The 26,872-nt window shown below is 39.9% G+C and overlaps 1 protein-coding gene across 1 annotated transcript; it reads right to left on the reverse strand.

Moving 5' to 3' along the window:
• Window positions 1-20,757: 20,757 nt before the first annotated feature.
• Window positions 20,758-23,851, reverse strand: LOC122739095 (ataxin-2-like protein). Its single transcript, XM_043980947.1, is given in 2 exon segments — window positions 20,758-20,805; window positions 20,807-23,851. Coding segments are annotated over 2 exon segments (3,093 nt in total).
• Between the last annotated feature and the right edge of the window lie 3,021 nt (window positions 23,852-26,872).

The following is a 26,872-nucleotide window of genomic DNA, read 5'->3' on the forward strand; positions in this document are numbered from 1 at the left end:
CACATTTGTGAATGTATAATTCTACAGGAAAGAAGCTTGATTCAAACCTTAGCAATAGGAGTTGTAGTACATTTTTTTACTCATCTCTAATATCTAAAAGGCATATAAGCCACACTTATGTAGATTTTATGTTTCTACATTATTTTCTTGCATAAGAATATAATAACAATAATTATGATCACTAACATTTAGATAGCACTTACTATGTTCTGGACACTATGTTAAACAGTTATTAACTCATTTGATCCTCACAGCAACCCTGGGAGGTAGATGCTATCATTATCCCCATTTTGCAGTAGAAGAAATTGAGGCAAACAAGTTAAGTGATTTTCCCAGGATCACACAGTTAGTAAGTCTTTGAGGCTATATTTGAACTCAGATCTTCCTGCTCTAGGCTCAGTGTTCTATTTACTAGGTAACCCAGCTGTCTGTCCCTAGCTGCCTACAATTGAGGAGATCCTAAATGTCACATAGTACAGTTTCCCAACCAATGCAGAAATATCCCCAAGCAGTGGTTATTCAACTTCCTCTTAAATGTTTCTAAAGATGAATCATAGGATTTAAAGTTGGAAAGTATCTTAGAGTTCACATGATCCAATCCTTTCATTTTACAGATCAAGAAATTGAGTCCATTGGGGCAGGGCAGCTAAGTGGCACAGTAGATAAAGCACTGGCCCTGGATTCAGGAGGACTTGAGTTCAAATCCGGCCTCAGACACTTGACACTAGTTGTGTGAACCTGGGCAAGTCACTTAACCCTCATTGCTCCACCAAAAACAAAACAAAACAAAACAAAAAAATGGAAATTGAGTCCGCAGAGGTAAGGTAACTTTCCTGAGGTCATACAATTAGTTAGTAGCTCATGTGCAATTTAAGTGAGGCCCTCTGATTCCAAATCCATTGCTCCTCACTATGCTGCTGCTGAAAATTGTGACTTCTGGAAAGCAGCCCATTCCACTGTGCCACTGATCTCAATGAGTAGAAAGCTCCTTCTTATATAGAGGTAAAATCTGCCTTCTGGTAATTTCTCCTCATGGGTCCTGCTTCTGAGGCCAAGCAGAACAAGTCTAATCTCTCTTCCATATGACAACCCTTCAAATATTTGAGGAAAAAGAGCATGACCTTTCCCTCTCCCGACTTTCCCCCAAATAATAATTGTCTCCAGACTAACCCTCCTCAGTCTCTTTAATCAATACTTATGTTGTACAGCTTCAAATCATTTGACTCTTACTTTTTCCTTCCTCTGGACATTTGCTACCTTGTCAGCATCCTACTCAGTCTGCTGTAGGCCTCAGAAGTGAGCACACTACTTACTTACTGTACGTTGGACAGTGGGGTGGGAGGGGGAGTAGGTAGAAAGAGGGAGAGAGAGAGAGAGAGAGAGAGAGAGAGAGAGAGAGAGAGAGAGAGAGAGAGAGAGAGAGAGAGAGAAAGTACATTCATAGGTTTTTAGATTTAGAGGTGGAAGTTATCATAGAAGTCATTGAGTTCAGCTCCCTCATTATACAGATGAGCATCCCATTACTTGTTCTGAATACTCTAATTTTATTAATATAGCCTAAAATCACAGAGCCTTTGTAGTAGCCACCTCATAACTGTTAGCTCATATGCTTGAAGTTCACTAAAAACTTCAGTTATTTCCCACATGATTTTCTATTAAGCCAGGTATACCCCAGCTTCTATTTGCACAGGAAGGGGAAAGAGAGAGAGAGAGAGAGAGAGAGAGAGAGAGAGAGAGAGAGAGAGAGAGAGAGAGAGAGAGAGAGAGAGATTATGTTTCTAAAGATAGAGGCACTGCTCTCCACTCCCCAACTTTGTGCTGATGTTTATTAATCACAATATATTAATAAAATGCATTTTAATTTTTCATTCAGGCTATGATTTTTTTCAAAATAAACACAGCTTGGAAATTGCTCAATAAAAGAATACAGAATGATTCTTCATATAATCACCTTAAGCTTAACCCTCACCTCATATATTTTAATTATGCATAACAGATAGCCAAACTCCTTTGCAACAAGCAGCCCTTCATTACCTGTAATTCCTATTTTATAACTTTTTTGTTTGATCTGTTCCAGGATTCATTCGGAAGAAATTCAACAGAATAAATTATCATTCTCCCCTACCATTTGACTGCAGCTTTGAATATATAATGTATCAACCTGTGTATATTATTTATGAAAAATTGATTGTTATTCTATCTCAATATTCCTTTAAGGCCCTGACAATATGGACTTAACATATTCCATCCAAAACTCAACAGTGGCCTTGGGAAACATGATAAAATGGTGACCAAGTGTATGGATTCTTTCAAATCAAGTCACATTTTGGTCAATAAAGTTGAATAAAGTCTTTACTAGCCTGAGTCATGGGCACTTTTTCTCTTAGCTATAGGAATCATGATTTTATGAGATTCTCCCCAATCCACCTCTAAAGATAGAATCCACATATTCAAATATTCAGTTTTAATCTTTCTTCTAAACACTAATCACACATCATTAAAAGCTTTAATCTGTCTCCTAATCACCAATCATATTTTCCTTTTAGATATCCTGTTGACACTAGGTATCTCAAATTCAACCTGTTCAAAACAAGACTTTGCAGCATCCCCCAAACTTTTAACTCCTATATCTCATTCAAACGTTTATGATCACAGGATCATAGATTTATAGCAGGAAAGTACTTGGAGTTTATTTAGTCCATTGCTTCATTTCTTTGATGAGAGAACTGAGTCCCTAAAAGACTATGACTTTTCCAAGATCATACAGGTAGTAAGTGACAGAGCTGTGATTCAAAGCCAGGTCTTCTGACTTCAAATCCAGAAGTCTTTACATGGTACCACAATGCTCCTCCTACATTTCTCCCCTTCTTTCTACTTCACAGTGACCATACAATTTTATCCTTTCACCATCATCTAGACTACTGCAACATTGTCCTAATTATTTTCCTCACTTCTTTCCTTTCTGAAATTCATATTCTACACAACTGCCAAAATAAACCTCTTAAGTCGTAAGTTTTACTATAAGCAATAAAAAAGCACTACCTTGACTTCTTTTTGATGAGTCCTCATCATAGTTAAGTCCCAAGAAAACAAATTGTTCATGGGGCATTCATGCTCCTAATATCTGCTTTGATCTCATGTGGTTAATTTTGGTTTCCCAACTTTCTGTATATATGCACAAGATAATATAATAAAATACAATAAACAATAGACTCCTTATCTATTATTTGAGGCCAAAATCAAACTGGATATTGCCTCCCCTTCTTCTCTTAATTTATACTAGTCCATCTTCATGAATCCCACATGCAAGATAAACTGGATTACTAGCCATTCCCTGAACTTGATACTCTATTTTAAGCCATCATGTTTTGGTACAAACTATCCTCCGCGGATAGAATATACTCCTTCCTCATCCTTGCTGCTCAAAAGATCCCAGACTCCAAGAAGAGTATTCATATTTTTTTTTTTGGTGAAGTCCTCTCTTGCCTCCCTACCCCACCCCCATCCCCCCCACCCCACACACAAACTGCCCACACACAAACTGCCCCCAGAGAAGTTATTACTAATCTCATTCACTGCCATTTCCTTTGTGTTATATTTTGTTTATATCATTCTGTATAATCTTAGTACAACTCCTTAATGCTTTTTTTTTTTTTGGTGAGGCAATTGGGGTTAAGTGACTTGCCCAAGTTCACAAGTAAGTTTCAAGTGTCTGAGGAGGCTGGATTTGAACTCAGGTACTCCTGACTCCAGGGCCAGTGCTCTATCCACTGTGCTACCTAGTTGCCCCTCCTTAAGGCTTTGAATTATCTTTGTTTCATCAGCACCTAGCATAGGAGGAGCTTAATATGTGTTGATGATGATGATGATGAGATGATGTTTATGTTTTAATTGAATTGAATTAACAATTTTAGAAATCTCCCAAAGTGTTAGAGACTGTCTCAAGAATTAATGGCAATCAAGGAGAAGCTGCATGACTAGGTGTCAGAGGTGTTGGATAGAGAACTCTTGCTGTGGTACAGGTTAGACTAAGTGGCTTCTAATATAAATTTTGAGAAGGGAAACAAAGGCAAGAACCACAAAGTTCAAAGGAAGGATGAAGAAACAAAATCCCCAAGGAGTTACATTTATTTTTTGCTGAGTTTAAAATGTTGTTTTTCAGTCAATTCCAACTACTTGTGATTCTATAGTTTGCCATTTCCTCCTCCAGATCATTTTATAGATGAGGAACTGAGGCAAAGAGAGTTAAGTGCCATGCCCAGAATTACACAACTAGTAAATTCTGAGGACGGTTTTGAACTCATGAAGATGAGTCTTCCTGATTCTAAGCCCAATGCTCTATCTGCTGCACCACCCAGCTGCCGCCTAAAGCTCTGTAAGTCCTCTTAAACCAGGGTTCAAAGAACTTACCAATATCAATGTATGAGGAGTTCTGTATTGTTTTACCCTCTAGGACCTGTGATGGCCTTGTACTGTTTAACATTTTAACTAGGATGAAGGCATATATAGCATACTCACCAAATTTGTAGATGACACAAAACTGGGAGTGATAGCTGACATCAGTTGACAGAGTTGGGATCCAAAAGAATCTTGACAGGCTAAAGCATTGGGCTGAAGCTAATAAGATGAAATGCAGTATGGATAAAAATAAAGTCTTACACTTGGGTATAAAATGTCAAATTCACAAGTACAAGATGGAGGAGGCATGGTTATATAGCCATGATTCTGGAAAAAAAGAGGGGTTCTTTGAGTGCTGTAAATTGAAAATGCATCAGCAATTTTGTGAGGCACCTAAAACTTAATGTAAATTTGGGCTGCATCAAAAAAGGCATAGCTTTCAGGAATAGGGAGTTGAGGGATTCCCATAAGACTTCTTTTGGAACACTGTACTTAGCTTTGGGATCCATGGTGTGATGTTTAAAATCTAAATGTGTGGTCACCTTAAATTAGGAGCTTTAGCACCAGTCTTTGGGCATTTAGCATTTATTAAAGCATACCAAGTATTCATGTGAAGTTAAACAAAGGGGAGGATGTAATAAAATAATGGGATTTAATAGATACTCAAAGGCCCACCTGGAGATTAATCTAAACTGATTGAATTAAGTGAGAGTGATTGACTAATGATTAGCCTACTTCAAGTTAACTAGATAGTAATCACACCTGGCTATCCCTTAAGAAGGTATTGTTTCCAGAAGGTAGAGACTTTGAACTCAACTTGAGACCACTTTCAAGTCTAGTGAACCAATGGATTTGGATGACGCTAAGCAATCAGCTTGAAGCAGTATGTAAGGACCTCCTATGCTCTGGACTTATAAAAAGTTTCCACATTCAGTTTGCTGGAGAGTTCATGATTGAAGCAGGCTCATGGCAGAGGACTTGAGGAAGAACCAGACTAGGCTGGAATTCTAGGTTAGATAGGCCTTTTCTTAACTTTCTGCACTCCACATGAATACCTCTATGCTTTAATAAATGCTTAATGCCCAAAGACTGGTACTAAAGCTTCTAATTTAAGGCGACCACACATTTAGATTTTAAACATCACAAGGGTATAAGAAGATCACTGATAAGCTGGAGAGAGTCCAAAGGAGGACAACCGGATGGGAAAGAGCTTTTAGTATGTCATGGCAGAATCAGTTGAAGGAGCTGGGCATTCTGGAGAAATTAAGACTCAGAAAAAAATAATATCTGTCTCTAAGTCTTTAAAGATTTGCCATATGAAAAAAATGAGATTTGCTTGATTTGCCCCCACACCACCACCACAGGAAGAAATGGAAACAGTTCTACAAAGGGGACAATTTAAGCTTGGTTCCAAGATAAACTTCCTAACAATTAGACCTGTCCACAAGTAGAAAGTGTTTCCTGGGAAAGGGGAAATCTTCAAATGAAGAGGACAACCACTAGTTGATTATAGTATAGTGGAGATATCTTTTGGTATGGGTTGGACTCACTGACTGATCAGGTCCCTTCCAACTCTCAAATTTGATGATTCTGGAGTTCTGTGACTCTATGGCCATGACTATTTTTTATTGTTGTATAACTGTTATGTGCACAGGTAAATTAACTGATGACATCATCCATATATTTCATTAAATGTGTTAGAATACTTTTCTATTTTTCAGCTATGCCACCTCTTGAGTAAAATAATTCTACAAATCCAATGTGTAAAGTGACACTACCTATGACATAGTTTATGTATGGATAATTTTTTTCAGATTATATTCGGAGAAATTTACATTTTCAGCCAGTTTTGTACATATTGTACAAATAAGACAAGCTCAGGAAATGCAACATAATTTGAATTAGCTTGAACAAAACACGGTCACTATAATAAGGTTATCATACAAAAGGAAGATACATGGGATACTATATAGCCAACAGAATTGATGGGAGGGTGCAGCTAGGTGGCACAATGGATAAAGCACTGGCCCTGGATCCAGGAGGACCTGAGTTCAAATCTTATACACTGGACAATTAGTAGCTGTGTGACCCTGGATAAGTCATTTGGGGATTGCTTAGATCAACAGTTATCAAACTATGATCTGGGGATCCCTGACATCCTTGTGGCCTTTTCAGGAGTCTGCAAGGTAAAAATTATTTTTCACAAAAATACTACTATGTTTTACTTTCTGATATAGTAAACATTGATAGATGAAACCAAAACAAACAAAAAGTCTTTAAGGGGTTCTCAATGAAGTTTTGGAGTAGAAAGAGGCCAGATAGTGTGTGGACCACTGGTTTAGATATTTGGATAAGTAATACCTTACCCTAAAGTTCCCATCATAACCTCTTCACATACATCGATAAATTAGAGTTGATTGAAAATTATGATCATTTGGACAGCTAGGTGGCATAGTGGATAAAGCACTGGCCCTGGATTCAAGGAGGACCTGAGTTCAGATATGACCTCAAACACTTGACACTTACTAGCCTTGTGACCCTCAGCAAGTCATTTAACCTTCATTGCCCCACCAAAAAAAAAAAGAAAAAAGAAAAAGAAAAGAAAATTATGATCATTGAAGCCTAAATATTTGCCCTTGGAATGATATATCCCAGCACATAGAATAGAGTTGGGGGCCTAAAGCAATGAAAACAAGCGTTAAAATCTTACCTGGGTTACCAGCAGTAAGTTACTCCTAAGTTACTCCTCATCTCTAAAAGCTGGCTTTCTCAGTTCTAGAAGAGGGTTAATAATACCTGAATAACCTGATTCACAGGACTGTTGCAAGGCCCAGATGAATTTAATGCATGTATAATATTTTGCAAACTTTAAAAGCACTATGTAAATGTCAGTTATTATTATCATTATTCAGCAAACATACCCAGGTGCATTCCGTGAGGGACTCCAGAAAGATGGTCATTAAAGTCTTGAGAGACTGTTGAAATTTCAGCTTGTGGGTGGATGAATATCTCAAACAGCATACGATTGTGTAGGAAGAGGAATGTATTGTTCAGACTAATTTTCTCTCTAATTATGTTGAAATCAATTGGCCCACACAACCATGCAGTGAATTACAGTGTGTCTCCTGAAGGACCAATTGAAAAGGTAGAACACTCAGCTATCTGGGCATTTTGTAATTGCCAGGTAGAATGTGTGTACAAATTATCAAATAGAGAGAATCCCATTCTCTGTAGGAATTTGTACCTAAATAAAATTACAGAAATGAACCTCCAGAGAATGTAAGGATATATCAATACCTACCTGCAGCAGTGCCACCTGATTTTAATATGTCTGTTACTGAAGGAAAATCTGATCACTGAATCACATGGTAAAAGGATTAATATCCCTTATCCTTTTCCCCTATGTTCATTCTCAGCCCCTCACCCCAAGACCTATCACAGGAGTAAGTCAGCCAAAGATGGTGATCCTTTGGACGCTTTGATGTTACAATATAGGAAGTTTTTTTAAAAAAAATGCAAATAATATTGTCTTTTGAACCAGAAGATTCCAAGTTTGATGTTTGTTAGAAAATCTGTGAGGATTGTGCTACATGTATGGGTAGCACATAAAGCATTGTTGTTGATTATGACAATGAAGGAACAAATGAAATCTCCTTTATTAACAGGTTAACATGTGTTAGGAACTATGCTGAGTGCTAGAGGTAGAAATGAAACACCCTTCTGAACTACCCATTCTAGCTCACGTAGGCAAGATGCATCCCCTGGGCAATGAAAACCCCAGATTCTAGGTATAATGTATACACTCCTAAAACTATAACTCATGAGATCCCACTGGTACTTGTTGTTGTTCAGTTTTGCCCAACTCTTTGTGACCCCATATAGGGTTTTCTTGGCAGATATTGAAGTGACTTGTCATTTCCTTCTCCAGTAGATTAGGCAAACAGAGGTTTAAGTTAATTGCTCAGGATCACACAGCTAAGACATGATTTGAACTCAGGTATTCCTGACTCCAGACCTCCTCCAGTTGCCTCCTCCCTCTGGTACATTTACCGTTAATTATCAGTAAGCTGACAAAACTAGTTAAAATATAATTTTAAAGCAGGCATTTATTGAAACTACATTATAAAATAAAAATAGCCACTCCAAAGAACAATAGCCCAACAATGGAAAAACATCAGTGGGAAAATAGGACATACAGTGTTCTCAAATAGAAAGGCAGACATGTTGGAAGCAAACAGGACAAAGGTAACCCACATCTATGTCACTCAATGGTGTCTTGATGCTTTTTCTTTTGTTGCTGGATATTCAGAGTTGCTTATCCTGGGCAAAATATCTGTTCTTGGCAAGTCACTCTGTTGTGCTCCCTGGGTATACAACTCATCTCTCTAGTCTGCTTTCTTTTGGGCATAGTACTTCCTACTGGTAGAGTTGCTCCGATGGGAGAAAGCTTGCTGCAGGTGGGAAAGGGGAAGAGGAAGAAAAAGATGGAAACCCATCCTTCATCCTGTGGAAGAGATGCAAGGAAAAAGAAAGGAAAAAAGAAATTCCACTCAAGAACTAGCTCCTCAGGGCAGCTAGGTGGCGCAGTGGATAGAGCACCGGCCCTGGATTCAGAAGAACCTGAGTTCAAATCTGGCCTCAGACACTTAACACTTACTAGCTGTGTGAACCTAGGCAAATCACTTAACCCCAATTGCCTCACCAAAAAACAAACAAACAAACAAAAAGAACTAGCTCCTCCATAGGTAGTTGACTTTTCTTAACTGACAGATATCACTCTCAGCAGATACCACTCTCCCAACTGATTCAAGAACTGACTAGCTTGTTCTTTAAAGACTATCCCACAGTCAGTCAATGGCTAGGTACTCTATAATTCTGTCAAATAGAGGAAGATACTTTACACCTTCTCAAGGAGTAAGAAAATAAGTTCATCATTTTCCTTATTGTTGTTTTCTGATGGTATAATCTAAAAGATACTCTCCAGGGTGGGAAGAAGCATAGCATAAAAAAGACAAGAATGTGGGCCTAGCCTGCTTCACCTAGCATCTGTTCTTGCTTCTAGCCTCATTTGTTTACCAATCAAAAGTCTTTATTGTATGGTGAGCCTCATCTCCCCAATCATTCATTCATATATACATCTATATTTATGTACACATATATGTACATATATACATACACACAGACATGCACACATGTACATATATACACATGCACATATGTATATATAATTTATTTTATTTTATTTCTAACTTATGAAATAAAACAAGCATTTTATAACTATAATTTGAAAAAGATGATTTCACATGAAACTGCAAACATACTATGTATAATAACTTGCTATTCCTTTTAAATATGTAACAAAGTTATCAAGTAAATTTATTTTTTCTTTTTTTTCCCTTTCTCTCCCCCCTCCCCAAGATGGCTACTATTAGACATACACATATGCATATGTATACATACACACACACACACACACACACACACATATATATATATATATATATATATATATATATACACACACACATATGTAAAATTATTCTATTCATTTAATTACCAGTTCTTTCTCTGGATTCAGATAATAACTTTCTTCATATGTTCTTCATAGCTAATGCAGGTATCTATAATAGTCAAAATGACTTATTTGCTTAGTCATTCTTAAAACAATATTGCTTTTCCTATAAACAATGTTCTCTTGGTTCTGCTCATTTAGCTCTTCATTATTTTGTTCAAATCTATCCATGTTTTTCTAAGATCATCGAGTTCACCATTTTTATTATAGCACATCAGTATTTCATCAAAATTACATACCACAATTTATTTAGCCATTACCCAATTGATGAGTATCCCTGTAATTTCCAGTTCTTTGACACAATAAAGAGAAGTACTATAAACATTTTAGAATATATAAATTTTTTTCATTTTTCCTAATCCTTTTTGGATACCCTGATTTTTACTGGCCCCTGGATGAGTGTTGTGAGTCAGAGTACATGTATGGGCCACAGTAAAACCACCCAGGATAGAAGATTTTCCATGGATCACTGGAGAAGGTAGGTTTTTTTTTTTTGGTTTTGGTTGTTTTTGTTGTTTTTTTATGAACTCCTCAGTGAATAAAGACCCCTGTTACTTTGCTTATTGCATGAAACATCAAGAAACTTTATCAATCTTTCTGACCCTCAATTTCCTTAAACAGTGAACCCTTGTATATTGCAACTTTCCCCATTGCACTTTCAATATATTATGGGTCAACAAAAGAAGTTAAGTGGGATTTTTTTTGGAGCTTTGTAGAAGCCACAGAAGACACACAAAAGACAACAGATGACCCAAAAAATGTTTAGAAACACAGAAATGCATAAAATATGTGTATAGCATTATATAATCGCAACATATTTTTTCTTTTGATACCATAATAATTCAGACTTTGTCTCTGGTATAAAGGGAGGACTAACAAATATTATGCAGATTTTCCAGATGGGGGGAGGGGCAGTGCTGTGCCCTTAACCCCTGCAATCTGGAAGGGATAACTGTATGAAAATAGGTAAAGGTACTTTTCTTACGTACCCCCATAAGGTTGTTGTGAGGACAGCACTTAATAAACGTTGAAATACTATATATTCTTATATTTGTATGTGTGTATATATGTATGTGTCTATATGTGTATGCGTGTGTATATGTAAATATATATGTATGTATATATTAAGGTGAGCCTCATCTCCCCATTCATTCATATATACACATGTATACATACATGTGTATATATATATACATACACATGCATACATGCATACATGCATATCTGAGAGAGAGAGTCAGCACACTTTCATGTTCCCTTACATTCTTGGATAGTCTTTACTCTTTCATATTTCATTCTCCCATCTATGAGCCTGGGTGACATTGTAAAATAGCACCCAAAAACTATTAAAAGGGATTTTGTGTCTTCTTCCCTTTCTCTTCTTCCCCCATCCAAGCCAGCAAGATACCAGGTCAGAAAAGAAAGGTGTTTTTTTTTTCTTTTCTCAGAATAATACAAAATTTCCATGAGGGACACAGGGATAGAGGGCAGGCAAGAGAATTTCTACACTTACACTATGGTTTAAGTAAGCTGTGGGGCCTGCAAGAGCTTTGAGGAAACTACAATAACTTTTCTTTGTTTCAGAAACCAGAAAGAGATTGAGTGCCATCGTCTCACTATTGTATTTTGCAGAAAGATAACACATTCAAGGTCTCGTGAGGTTTTTGATCATATTTTTAAATAATTTTTACCTAAAGTCCACAGTTTATGAATTATGGAGTCACTGATAATAAATTTTAAAAATATTTTTTCAGCCACTTCGGAATAGAATGTGTATTGGTAAAAACCTAGTACGTCCTCTATTCCTAAATTAGAAGTGTGTGTGTGTGTGTGTGTGTGTGTGTGTGTGTGTTTATTCCCCCTTCAATTCAAATGCTACTTGATCTCAAATCAAATCTATAAGCCACATTTTGGGAAGAAGATTGAGTGGAAGACCACTAAGTTCATTTTTAAGGAAATATTTTTGGTGTAAAAGTTGTTAACATCACAGTGTAAAAGTTGTGAACATCAGCAGGAAAAATAAGCAACTTACAGAATTACTTCTCTCATCATTTTTGGTATCTGTATACTTCCAGGCATCCTGAATTACTCTGTGTGTGTGTGTGTGTGTGTGTGTGTGTGTGTGTGTGTGTGTGTGTGTCTCTGTCTGTGGGTGTGGGTGTGGGGAGAAAGAGAGAGGGAGAGAGAGAGAGAGAGAGAGAGAGAGAGAGAGAGAGAGAGAGAGAGATTCTGATGGTATCATAGATCAAGAAAGAGATATCTATATAATGCCTACTTAAAGGGCCACATCATAAAACTCATAATTGCTCACCTTCAGCACCATGGTTCTTGTTTTGTGTGACTTTTACAAAGTCATTTAATTTCTCTGCATCTATTGCTTTTTTTTTTTCTGAAGACAAAGCAGCCTGAAGGATTCCATCCTTCCTCTGAACTCCTATATGACTGAACATTGGGCCATCAATCTCCTACTACCTCGTGACATCTCTTCTATAAAAAAATTGACTAAAGAAGCATAAAAAGGTAAACAGGAAAAAGAAATCAAGAGGGATGTTTAAAGGTTAAATTGTTCACATTCCTATGTGGGAAGATGATACGTCTCACTCATAAGAACTTTCTCAGTATTAAGGCAGATGATAGGAATAAATTTAGACAAGAGGGCACAGGGGGGAAATGATTATGAAGAGATGATATCTGTAAAGAATTTATTTTTTGTTTATGATTTGGGGGGGCAGTCAGAATTGAATGGCATGCCAGGGATCGTGCAGTGTGTGTATTGTGTCTGAGGACAAATTTGGGCTCAGGTCTTCCTGGGTGTAGGGTGGGTGCTTTGTCTACTGTGTCACCTAGCTGCCCCATGATTACATCTTTAGGGTCAAAATTGGGGAGTGAGAGTATTGCAATGGGGCAGGGGTAAGGGGAGAGGTAGAATGGGGTGAAATCCCACATGAAACAGAAATGATCTTATGGAGTAGGGGGAGAGATGTGGGAGGAGCAGGGCAGTGAATGAGTCTTACACTCATCAGAATTGGCTCAAAGACCTTAATCTCATTAGTGTTAGCTCAAGGAGGGAATAACAGACACACTCAATTGGGTGGAGAAATCTAACTAATCCTGCAGGAAAGTAGGAGGGGAGAAGGAGGGAGGGGTGAAAGAAGGGAGGGCAGATTGGGGGAGGGGACAGTCAGAAGCAAATTACTTTTGAAGAGGGATAGGGTAAAAGAAGATAGAAAATAGAGTAAATATCATGGGGAAGGGAATATTATGGAGGGAAACAGTTAATAGTAACTGAAAAAATTTTAAGCAGAGGCAAGAATAATGTAAAATGATGATGATTAATTCATGATTGAATGAAGATGAGAATTGAAAGATAATGATGGATGGTAGTGGTGGTGGTGGTGATGATGATGATAAAACATGGTACTTACTTTGCTGGGATATTGTGAAGAAAATTTTTTGTCAGGTGTAAGGTACTATATAAATGTTATCTATTGCTGGTGTTGCAAGAATCAACCCCATGGGTTTATTGTAAGAAAATCTCTCTTTAAAGTACTATATAAATTTAATTTACCATTAAAAGAATGATGAGCAGGATGCTATAGGAAAACTTGAAAATACCTTCATGAGCTGATGCAACTTGAAATGTACTATATACAAAATAACAGCAATACTGTAAGATGATCTGCTGTGAACGACTTGGTTATTTTCAGCAATGCAATGATCCAAGACAACTCTGAAGGTCTTATGAAAAAATGCAGTTTGTATTTACATGTAATATAGTGTAAAGAATTAGTTGTTATTGGAGGTTTTTTATTTGAGGTTTTTATGCCTCGGCGAGCACTGGCCTGGGGCCACACGGTGCTCCACCCACTGGTTGTAGCCTTTGTCAGGGCTCTGGTACCTCATGGCATCACCACTTGCTGATGCCTACATGGGCCTAGCTAAATTAAAATGATTAGAAGCCTAGTGAGGGCAGTCATGTGACTGTTAAAGTGGCCATCCCATTGGCTGGGACCGTGTGGGGTGTTTCTAGGGTTGGGGGAGGAGAATTGGGCATTCTAGGTGGAAGCTGGAAAGTGACAGGTGTTCTGCTGCATATTTTCAGCTGATTCTTGGGCGGTGGTATTTTTTCAGTTATTATAATTTCCCTTTCCCCATTTTATTTCCTTTCCCTTTATCCTACTGATCCTGTTTGTGTTTTTTTATTTAAGCTCATTCTTGTTAAAATAAATCTTGTTCTGTTTTGAGGGAGGCTGCCAGTCTCCTTCCTTGCCCCAATATTGCGGCAAGCCGCTTAGCTAGCACTCCCCAATTAAAAATTGGTCCCCACAATGGGAAAATAAAATTCTAAAATTAAAAATTAAAAAACAATAGTATTGTTTTTGTTTGTTTGGGTTTTTTTGCAGGGCAATGGGGGTTAAGTGACTTGCCCAAAGTCACACAGCTAGTAAGTGTCAAGTGTCTGAGGTGGGATTTGAATTCAGGTACTCCTGAATCCAGGGCCATTGCTTTATCCACTGTGCCACCTAGCTGCCCAAAAGAATAGTATTGAAAGCTTTGCTTCCTATATCACCTTCTCTTCCCCATATATCTCTCCTCATACCATCTTAGGTAAAAACACATTACTAGAAAGAATTTTTTTTTCTGTTTAGAATTTTATTTTCCAAATTACATGTAAAAATAAATTTTGAAATAAAATTTTTTAAATTTTGTGTTCCAACCTCTCCCCCTCCCTCCCTTCCTACCTCCACCTCCAAGAACTCAAGCAATTCACAATAAGCTATACATGAGCAGACATGGAAAACATCTCCACATTAACTAAGTTGTGAGAGAAAACAGACAAAAACAAAAGTTCAGATTAAGGAACTGTCAAAAAAATATGCTTCAATTTGTTTTCAGCCACCATCAGTTCTTTCTCTGTAGATGGATTACAATCTTCATAAGTCCTTCAGAATTATATTGGATCACTGCATTGATGAATATAACCACATGCTTCCCATAAAATACAGTACATTTCACTCTGCCTCAGTTCGTGTAGGTCTTTTCAGGTTTTTCTGACAGCATCCGGTTCATCATAACTTTTATATTAGTACCTTAAACTTGACAGAGGTTTTTCTTCACAATAGCCCAGCAAAGTAGGTACCATACATTTTGCCATTATAGTCAATCATCATAATGTGTTAAAGAATGGAATTTGGCAGATACCCAGGGGTCCCACCTGATTGATCTAGTATTGTTTGAGAAACTGACTAAGTACCTACTTATTTTTTTTTTTGCAAGGCAATGGGGGTTAAGTGACTTGCCCAGGGTCACACAGCTAGTAAGTGTCAAGTGTCTGAGGCCAGATTTGAACTCAGGTACTCCTGAATCCAGGGCCAGTGCTTTATCCACTGCTACACCTAGCCACCCCCTAAGTACCTACTTATTATGAGTAAATCAGGACCACACTGACTCTGGGTAGGGAAGTTGAACCTAATTAAGGTTGATTAAATTGAGATCACACATGGCCAACCCTGAGTAGAGTGTTTTCTCAGAGGCTGTGGACTGCAACATCAACAGGAGACCACTCTCAACCAATCAACTTGAAGAACCTCCCATTTTGGGGAAGGAGGACAGGAAGTAGGAAGCAGAGACTGGTGGACTAGAGCTTGCTCTTTTGGTTTAAGACATCGGGTTGGTAGAAGACTTCATGTGGGCTGCTAGGAAAGCTAGGATTTCCTTGCTATAAGGAATCTGTTCTCAATCATTCTCTCTTTTCACTATCTTATAATATATCTTTTAATAAACCCTTACAAGCCTAAACTCTTGCTGAATTTATCAGTGATTTTAGCCAGTTTCCCCCAAAAACTTGGTTGGACAGATTAGAACCCACTTTTAGATTTTTAAACAACACAATAACTATTTCCCTCCATACTATTCCCTTCCAGTGATATTTACTCTATTTTCTATCTTCTTTTACCCTATTCCTCCTCAAAAGTGTTTTACTTCTGACTGCCCCTCCCCCACTCTACCCTCTCTTCTTTCACCCTTCCCTTCTTATCCTCTTCCCCTCCTATTTTCTTGTATGGTTAAATAGATCACTCCTACCAATTGGATGTGTATGTTATTCCCTCTTTGAGCCCACTCTGATGATATTAAGGTCTTTTAGCTAATTCTGTGTTCTAAATTTTCTTCCTCCCTCCTCAACCCTCCCTATGAAATCAAGCAATTCAATATAAGTCATACATGTGCAGTTATGCACAACATCTTGACCTTCCTCAAAAGTTTTTTGCTTTTTACTGCTCCCTCCCCCAATCTGTACTTCCTTCCTTACCCTATTCTCCCCCCACCCCTTATCTCCTTTTCCTCCCACTTTCCCTCAGGGCAAAATATTTTACTGTGCCCACTTGAGTATGTATGTTATTCCCTCTTTGGGCCAATTCTGATGATAGTAAGGTTCACTCACTGCCCCGCCACTCCTTCCCCCCTCTTCCCCTCCCCTCCATAAGCATATTAACCAAGCATAGATAGAATTCCACATTCCCTCATCAATCAACAAGCAATTTTTAAGGGTCATGCAAGCCACTGTGATAATCTCTGGAGACACAATGTCAAAAGTATTATAGTCCAGGCTTTCAAGAAGTTAACATAACTATATAGCACTTGAGGAGACCAGGAATAGAGTATCAAGAAGGTAGAGTGTAAACTGAGTCTTACAAGAAATCAGATTTCAAGGAAAGAATGCATTCCAGGTATGGATTGCAAAGGCACAGCATCCAGAAACTATTCCATTTGCAGAACAGCATATGGGAAAGTATGGCTAGATCACAGAATAAGTGTAAGAAGAAAAAAGAATAGGGTAGGAAAATTGGAAAGGAAGAAAGAGGAAAAGGGTAAAAGCACCTTTAAATATCCAAGAAAGAAGGTTAAATTTTAACCTAGAGGGAACTGGAAGCCTCACGAGTTTGTTAAGTGGGGAAATGGGAATATAAGACAAACACTGTAGCAAAATCACTTTGGCAGCTGAGCAAAGAATGGATTGGGAAGGAACTGAGATATTCTCATCACTTCTTTGGGGCCAGGTTTGGTCATTATATTCATACAGCATTCAATTTTTATTTTTTTGTTCTTTCATCTGCATTTTGTTGTCCTTGTGTTTTCAGTGAGGGCTAGACTAAGTAAATTTCAGGGTTCTTTCCAATTCTGCAATTCCACAAAAATTAATGGTCCAACTTATGGTCAAGAACAGACATTTTAGGGGACAGCTAGGTGGCAAAGTGGATAAAGTACCAGCCTTGAATTCAGAAGGCCCTGAGTTCAAATTCAGCCTCAGAGAGTTGACACTTACTAGCTGTGTGACCCTGGGCAAGTCACTTAACCCTCATTGCCCTCATTGATCCTTTTGACCTTATTTTTTGTCAGCTCATATGTGCTCCCATAATCTTCCACAACCTTTCTGTTTACCATTTCTCTTAGTACAGTAATATTTTATTATGTCATATTTTAATATTATCTTGAACACTTTTTAAAATAATAAATATTTTTATTTATAGTTTTGGGTAACAATTTTTATCCCTCTTTCCCCTCTCTCCCTTCCCCCCTCCCTAAGGCAGCAAACAATCAGACATGGGTTATATATGTATGATTATGTAAAACATAACCATATTTGTCATTTTGTACAAGAAAACTTGATTAAAAGAAAAAAATGAAAGAAAATGAAAAATAGCATGCTTCCATCTGCTCCATCAATTTTAGTCTGTTCCTTATTGCCCCACCAAAGTAAAAAAAATCATTTTTTTTTTCTTTTGCACGGCAATTAGGGTGAAGTGACTTGCCCAGGGTCACCCAGATAGTAATTGTCAAGTGTCTGAGGCCAGATTTGAACTCAAGTCCTACTGAATCTAAGGTTGGTGCTTTATCTACTGTGCCACCTAGCTGCCCCAATTCTCTAGGATTTTTGAAGTTTATTATGTCATCTACAAAGAGTAATAGTTTGGTTTCATCATTACCTATTCTAATTCCTTCAATTTCTTTTTTCTTCTCTTATTGCTATATCTTTCATTTCTAATACAGTATTAAATAATAGCAGTGATAATGGGCATACTTGCTTCACTCCTGAATGTACTGGCAAGGCTTTTAGGTTATCCCTATTACAGATAATGCTTGCTGATAGTTTTAGATAAATAGTACTTATAATTTTAAGGTAAGCTCCTTTTATTCCTGTGTTCTCTAGTGTTTTTAATAGGAATGGGTGCTATATTTTGTCAGACCTTTTCTGTATCTATTGAGATTATCATATGTTTTCTGTTTCTTTTATTATTGACATGGTCAATTATGCTGATAGTTTTCCTAATATTGAACCAGCCCTGCATTCCTAGTATAAATCTCACCTGCTCATAGTATATTTAACTTTTTCTATTTTTTTTTGGGGGGGGGGCATCATGATAAACAGAAGAAAAAAAAAGTTGGAGTCAGATGACCTGACCTCAAATCCCAGTTCTGCTGTTAACTACATGTACAATTTGAGGCAATTCCCTTAACTTCTGGGTTTCAGTTTTAGACTAAATAACTTTTACAAGTCTTTTTTAGTCCTAAATATTATGAGTATTCTTATTTCTCCATTTAGATTGCAAGACCCTTGAGTACAGGGAATTTGTCATATTTATGAGTTTACAAGTTGTCTCATTTTATATTCTTGTCTACCCTACAATATATAGCATAGTGACTTGCACATATAAGGGGCCCAAAAAATGCCCAAACATTTTGATTTGTGGAATGTAAATATATTCCAATGCTTTAAACTCTCCTTTGGGGTGGGACAACATTTAGTATTGCTATTAAATTTATTTTGAATTAAGCTTGATTCATATTCAAAACTGTATTAAATTGGGATGGGGGGAGGGAGATACACCAGCTTCTCCTCATTGAGCAAAATATTATTTTAACTTCAAGATTCCACCTACTATTTTTTCCATAGGCCTATTCAACTCAAGGAGGTTTCACACTAATTGGATAATTACAATGCAACTAAATAGCCTGGAATTTTGATAGCCAATAAGAAGATTGTTTCTATCAGAGCATGTTCTGCCCCAGAATTTTAGGATCCTATCATCAGGAGTATGAAAATGTCCTAGAATCTAAGGAAAAGTGGTACTTAATTCATCTCTTGTGTAAATTACCGTCTGGAAAAATTGCCCTCCTGGCTGTGATACACCCAAATTAAATGTATTTGCTTGTAAGCCCAGAAGATCAGAGGAAACCCAATCATGTCCATATTAAGAAGAGAATGAACTATAGTATAGTATCCCTGTGGTGCTGAGAATGACTATTTGAGTACTAAATCACCCCTAATATACTACTAATCATGTTGGGTAACAAATACTTGTTTTGTTTTTATCCTGGCAGTCTAGCTTTTATATGGCTTTTATGATCATTACATGATCATTACTTTCATGCTAAATTAGTAGAAAGATACTGCAGACTGGTGGCATACCAGTGAATGGATGGTTTGGGGAAGAAAAGAGATGGCAGGGTGGGGTTATCAATTCTGGTCTCTACCTCAGTGAAATTACATGGAACTGATCCATTTGAGAGGTGTTCTCAATAGCCATCTATTCTATCTAATCACAAATAGAGAATGAGCAGCTGTTGAGATTCTGCTTTTAATCTCCCTAGTTCATCTCCGTCAAACAACTTCAAAGGGCCTGGGGCTAAAGCAAGGCATGTGAGCCAAGGAAAACTTGTAAATATTTTAGACTTTGAAACAAGTCAGTTTGCTTTCAACATCTACCTCATTATGTGTATGTATGTGTGTGCATGCTTCCTTTTCTCAATTATCACAATATAAAGCCATCTCTAAAGCACTTTACCTACCTTTCCAGATATGAAAAGAAGATGTTTCTGGCCACCTTGATCTTCCCCAAACACCGGTCCATCTGCCAGCTGTTCCCTCATTACTCACTCTTTAGGGCTATTGCAGTCCTGAAGTTCCATTACTAAGCAAATGTTGACTGAATAAGGAAACACATTGATCTTAGATCTGAAGGTGGGGAGTCTTATTTCATTTGATCTATGATCTTATAGATGTACTGCCTCTATCCTCCTAACTTTCAATGCTCCCACAGTTTCTTTTGCTTTGTGAGGCTTGTTCATATATCCCTAAAACCTCCACTAAGCAGTTAGCCACAATATGAGAGGGTCCTCTTTTTTTTTCAATATTCTGTGGATACCACCAGTTGCTCAGGCTGTCCATCTCTTGTCCTCTACTGTAAGGAGCTAGTGTAGCAGAGGGGATACTGTGTAAATTTGGGTGTCTAGTAAAATTCCCACCTCCATTTTAAGGAGTATGCACTGGACAACAGTGTCTTTATTCCTCTCCAGCTTGTACTACTGATCTACAGGATTTCCTCTGTCACAAATAACTTGATCTGAGTATATGCATTTTAATGGCGCATAGAAGAGATGAAAACATTTTAGTTCAAAATTTCTCTTTTTAAAAAATATTTTTATTTAATAAAAAGTAAAAGTCCTTGATCTTCACTCTCCAGGGCGGGGTGGGAGGGAATTAAGGGGAGGGGTAGAAGGAAGGATGGGCCAAGAAGGAACCCTCCACTTCCTCTGGAAACTGACCCCGCCTTGAGGTCCCTCCCCGACCCTGTCCTGTCCTGTCCTGTGCTCTGTTCAAGGTGCTTGGTAGGAGTTCCCTACTCCCCCATGGGGGTGGGCCGGGGAGTGGAGAGCAAGAGAACTGGTCCAAGCTGATTCGGGAAGAGACATAATAGGTCACTCCTCCCTCCTCTCAACGAAGTCTCTCAAATGAAGGCTGGAACCATCTTCAGTTCCCCAGCGGGGTGGAAGGGCAGCTTGGCTGTGTCCGATGTAGGTGTAGGGTGAAGGTGTGGAAGCAGAAAGAGCAGACACACCACTCTGGGGCACAAACCCCTGAGGTGGACCCCCATGTCTCTGGGGTGGGTGAAGTAGCATCACCTGGGGCAGGTAGGGAGCCTCAGGATGAAGGGGTGGAGTTGCTATGATTCCAGTCTGGAGTTGGGCCTGGGTGGCATGGGCCATATTGATAAAGCCATGGGGCATCTGCTGGTAGGCATGGATGGCATAGACTTCAACTGGCTGAAGCAAGCTGCTCTGAGGGGATGGGGCAGAGGGTTCTGGCGGCAGAGATGGTGGTGTGCCTGTTAAGGCACCTGAATGGTACAAGTTTTGTTCTGGCTGCCCACTACCCAAGTGTGGTGGCTGCCCTGCCTGATGCTGGATAGGGCTGGAGGCCACATGCTGGGACTGTGGCTGGCTCCCAGTAGGGGTGGTGGCTGGCTGCAGCTGGTGGGCATGGAGCTGCATGGCATGGTGTGGATGGGACTGGTGACCAGGGGCATAAAGGACTTTTGGGGTGGGCTGATCTGCTGGAGCATAATGAGGAGTAAAAGATGAGATAACGGCCTGGGCATGGCTGCCTGACAGCATCCTTGGGTTACTCTGAAGCATTCGGACAAAGACAGGCTGTGAGGCCATGGGCTGCATGATGGTAGGCTGGCCTGGGAATTGCTGGGGATTGTAGGGGATATAGGAAGAGTATGGTATGGCTGCCACCAAAGGAGGCCCTGCAGTTGCTGCAGCCTGCATAATAGGGGATTCTGAGGGTGGTTGGTGCTGCTCTGAAAATTGGGGGGGCAAGGAACCTTTAGCTTCCCAGTACTCACCCTGCTGATCAGGCACAGAGTTAGATACAGGGTATGGGTACATCTGAGGAGCCTGCACCAATGGTCCCATGTGGATCTGAGGTACATAGGGGATGTACTGGGGGCTATACATCCCATTCTGGTCTGCTGTCAGCACTGGGATCCAAGGAGTTGAATGAGTCCAGGGACCTGGGGAAGTTGGGGTGCTGGATGACTTGATCATAGACAACACATGCTCCGAAGGCTTGAACTCCTTGGCGTTGGGGTTCAGCGTCGACTTCTTCACTTGATCAGAGACAGGTCCCTCTTTGTCATCTCCCTTGCTGCTGCTCCCTGGAAGGCTGCCCATTTGGTTCTGTTGTGGTGTTTGGGATTGCTCTGGGCCCTCAGCCCCTCCTGTTGAGGAGAGAGACAACTTTTCTTCCTTTTCAGGTGGAGATTCTGTTTTAGAGGAGCCAGAGGACAGCAGGGGCTCTGGAGTCAGAAGACCCTCCACCTCCTTTTCTTTTCCTTTGGCTTCCACTCCACCCTCCTTGGGGTCGCAGGAGGAGAAAGGATCCAGGCTGGCCTCAGGAGAACTGCTGGACTGGAGCTCAAACTGAGTCCCATAGTTCTTCAGTTCTTTCAACTGATCATGTTTTTGTTCATTCTGAAGGCCAGGGGCTTTCCCAGCTATCTGGGCTAGCTCTGGTGACTTCAGAGTTCTCCCAGGTTCCTTTTGAGGTAGTTCTTTCCCATCATTAGGAGCTGTAACCTTTGGAGAGCTTGGGAAAATGAGGCCAGCTCCAGTTTCCATAGATGAGGAAAGAGGAGGAATGGAGGCCGAAGCGGTGGGAACTACAGAGCCTACATGTGGCTCAGGACAGGAAGCTGAGGCTGGAGCAGGAGCAGCTGACTTAGGGGAGGGGGGGCACATACAACCAACTGTGGCAGAAGTTTCTCCAGGGGGCAGGCTTCTAGGGGAAGACATAGTTTTTGCACCTCTAGGGGGCCTCTTGGCTTTTAGGGACATGCGGGAAGGATCTCCATTGATGCCACGGGCCTCAGGACCAGGACTGGGACTGGGACCACTGCTGTCAGGATGGTGGGGGCCACCCCAAGGGGGCAAGGAGCCAATGCTAGGTCGACTGCCCCTGGAGCTGCTGCAGGGAACTCCTCCTCGGGGGCCTCCCTCCCTCATCGTCCCTTCCCTAGCCACTAAACTGGGACTATCACTACCTGAGTCCTGTCGCTGAACAGAACTATACTTCTCCTCTTCTGTCCGTCCGTCGTCATTCTCCATAGCAATACGGAACTGGTACTGGGCACTGGATTCTATTTCTCGGGCCAGTTGGGCTGCACGGAGCTCCCGCTGACAATACTCCTCTGAGTTGTCCTTCTCCAGGGGGACCGTATAAGAAGAGAGGCTACTGTCATAGGTTGTTTGCACTCCGTAGTTTTCCTCATTGAACTTGAACATTTCATTGGGGTCCCATCCATTAGACATATCAGAGTCAAGGTTGTAGTCATCGCTGTTGCCATCACCCCCTTCCCAGGGCTGTAGCACCTTCTCCTTATCACCATTCTTCACCTTTGAGTTCATGGCAATGGCAGAATCCGTGAACTTGTCCTTAGTGGCATAATTGAAGTCAACATTTCGGAAGTGAACCATCATCACATCACTTGGCTTAAAAACCATGGTATCCACAATGTCTTCTCGACGGGGACCGCCTGCTGGCTCAGAAGCCGTCCTATGGACCGCATCCACTACTAGTTCAAACTTTGAACTCAGAGTCTTGAAAATCCCTTTATATGTGGTACCATTTTTCACCTTTACATCACAAGTGGAGCCCACCGCAGCAGTAAGAAAGTGCAGCATCTTAGAATTATTGTATACACCCTCAAATACAGGTGATGGAAGGGGCCCCTTTCCTGCGCTCTGTCCCCTGGTATGGCCAGTAACAGCGCCCCTGGGCCCCTCCTGATGCTGATGTGTTGGCGGCTGTGGCAGCAGAACCTTCTTACCTCTCCGACGGATCCGACTGGCTCCAGCAAGACGCCCGAGGACCGGGGAAGCAGCGGTAGACGGCCCCGGGGCCGAAGCGGAGACTGGGGTCCCTCCGAGGCTTCCGTTGGTGGTGCTGGTGTTCCCGGGAGGTCCGCGTGCTGGTGCGGGTTGCTGGATGGGTGTCTGCCGGGTCAGAGATGGCTGAGGCGGCTGGGGCTTCATCATGGAGGCGGCGTCCGGAAGAGGAGATTGGAGAGGGGAGGGTAGGACAGGGCTGGCCTGGGCCTGACAGAGCTCGAGGGGAGTGAAGGGGGTTGGGTAAAGGGGGCGCCGCCTTTAGCAGGTGGCAGAGTCAATGTGCAAGGGAAACCGAATGCACACTCTTTGAAGGCGGCCTATCCCTCTCTATTTATCTTGGTAGTCCCGGCACTTAACACATACTTAGCATTTATTAAGTGAGGTGATAACCTTGGGATGGCTTAATTCAATTCAACAAGAATTTACAAGTGTCAGTCAAGAATTTACAAGTGTCAGGGTGGTGCTAGACACTGGGAATACAAAGAAAGGGAAAGGGGAAAACAACCAGTCTGTTTCCAAGAAGCCTAGTCTAATGCAATGCAAGGTAATACAATACAATATACATTATCTTTTAATCACAAAAGTATTTTATTATTTTCCAGTTACATGTAAAGATAGTTTTCAACATTTGTTTTCATAAGTGTGGTAAAATTATGGAATTTGGCAGACGACCAGGGGTCTGACTTCATTGATTTGGTAGTGTTTGAACTGGGTGTGAATGAGAAACTACTAAATACCCACTTAAAGATGATTATATTTTGTCTACACCTGGCCAGCCCTGTTAAACCTAGTTTAAACTTGGTCAAGCCTGAGAAGGAGTGCCTTCAGAGGCTGTGGACTATGTTATCAACAGGGAACTCAGTCTCTCCCTCCTTGGAGGAGCTTTCAGAGAGGACTGGAGACTGGCTGCGCAACTGACTCCCATAGAAATTACACACCCCTGGTGGTGTTAATAAAATCCAGCTCTTTGAATTAGCTGAGCTGAAAGGGAGTTTGGGTTTTGAGACAGTCTTTGCTAGAGCCAGGGAGATTATCCATTTTCCTCTTTCCCTATTCCCTTGTCATTGGCTTAATTAATTTCACCTTTGCTTTGTATTTTATTCCCATTAATCAAACCTGATTTGTTTGTGGAAAAGAGGTTGCCAATCCCCTTTCTTATTGGCCTGGGAGAAATAACTAAAAAAGCCAGTTCGGAGGGGAGGAAACTTTGGACCTAGAGGTCCCTCATTATTTTCTGAACCCCAAGATTACTGCAAGCTATGCAATTAACTCTCCCCATATTAAATTTGGCCCCTACATAAGATTTTTATTTCCAAATTTATCTTCCTCTCCCCCCTCCCCAAGACAAAAAGCAATCCAATATAGGTTATATATGTACAATCCTAACAAACATATTTCTGCATTAGTCATGTTGTGAAAAAATCAGAACAAAAGGCAAAAACCTCAAAAAGAAAAAAATGAAACAAAAAGTAGAAGCAGTATGGTTCCAACTGTATTCAGAATCCAAGGTTTTTTTTTTCTAGATGTGCAGAAAATTTTCCATCATGAGTTCTTTGGAACTGTCTTGGATTATTGCATTGCTGAGAAGAGCAAAGTCTATCAAAGTTGATTACACAATGTGCTGTTACTTTGTACAATGTTCTCCTGGTTCTGCTCACTTCACTCAGCATTAGTCAATTTAAGTCTTTCCAGGTTTTTCTGAAATCTGCCTGCTCATCATTTCTTACAGCACAATAGTATTCCATTACATTCATAAACCACAACTTGTTTAGCTATTCCCCAAATGATGAGCATTCCCTCCATTTCCAATTCTTTTCCACCACAAAGAGAGCTGCTATAAATATTTTTCTACATGTTGTTCCTTTTCCCTTTTTTATGATGTCTTTGGGATACAGACCTAGTAGTGGTATTACTGGGTCAAAGGGGATGCACAGTCCCATAGCCCTTTGGGCATAGGTCCAAGTTGCTCTCCAGAATGGTTGGTTCACAACTTGTGAGAAAATAATTGGATTTGGCAGATACTCAAATTCTCACCTGGAGATTAATCTAAACTGATTGAATTAAGTGAGAGTGATTGACTTTTCTGATTAGCCTACTTAAAGTTAATTGGATTGTAACCACACCTGACTGGCCCTTAAGGAGGTATTGTTCTCAGATGCTAAGGGCTTTGAACTCAACTCCAGACCACCTTCAAGTCCAGTGAACCAATGGATTTGGATGATGACTACCAATCAGCTTGAAGCAGTGTATAAGAACCACCTCTGCTCCAGACCTATAAAAAGTTTCCACTCAGTTTGAGAAGAGCTCATGGTTGAAGCAGGCTCATGGAGGTCTTGAGGAAGAACCTGACCAAGCTGGAACTCTAGGCTAGATAGGCCTTTTCTTAAATTTCTGAATTCAATATGAATACCTGGTATACTTTAATAAATGCTTAATAGCCAAAGACTGGTGATAAAGCTTCTAATTTAAGGCAACAACACATTTAGATTTTAAATATCACAAACTCTACCAACAATGCCTTAAGTGTTCCAATTTTTCCACAACTTCTCCAACATTTATTATTTTCCTTTTTGGTCATATTAGCAGGTCTGATAGGCATAAGATAGTACCTCATAGTTGTTTTAATTTGCATTCAATAGTGATTTAGAGCATTTTTTCTTCAATACACATTTTTAAAGGATTTACTCTGTGTACTATGTGCCAGGTACTGTGCTAAGCACTAAGGATAAAAATAACACAAGAGAAGGAGTCCCTGCCCTCAAAGAGTTTACAAACATTGGAAGACAATATGGAAAAGCACAAAAGGGAGTATGCTGGGGGTGGGGGGAAGAGGAATAATGGAGTCTAATGGAGTAAAAAATGTCTAATTGTACTAATGGTGGGGTGGGGTAAGACCCAACGACAAAAATGAAATAGTCTTTGCTTTCAAAAAAGTTTACAATTTACCAGGTAGTGCCAATATCAATGTATGGATCACCTGGATTTGGTGGAGCTGCCATATTATCCAGGTGGAATCTATGAGACCCTGGATTAATAGGAGCAAAATGCCTTTTGACAAAGGCTTCAAACTGAAGCTAGACAGTACCTATTCACTTTCCCCAAGAGAATAAACAAACTTAAATGCCCCTTTGAAATTCTCATTAACTATCTTCTTTACCCCCAAAAGTA

Source organism: Dromiciops gliroides, chromosome 2 (genome assembly GCF_019393635.1).
Source record: "Dromiciops gliroides isolate mDroGli1 chromosome 2, mDroGli1.pri, whole genome shotgun sequence".
Taxonomy (NCBI): Eukaryota; Metazoa; Chordata; class Mammalia; order Microbiotheria; family Microbiotheriidae; genus Dromiciops; species Dromiciops gliroides.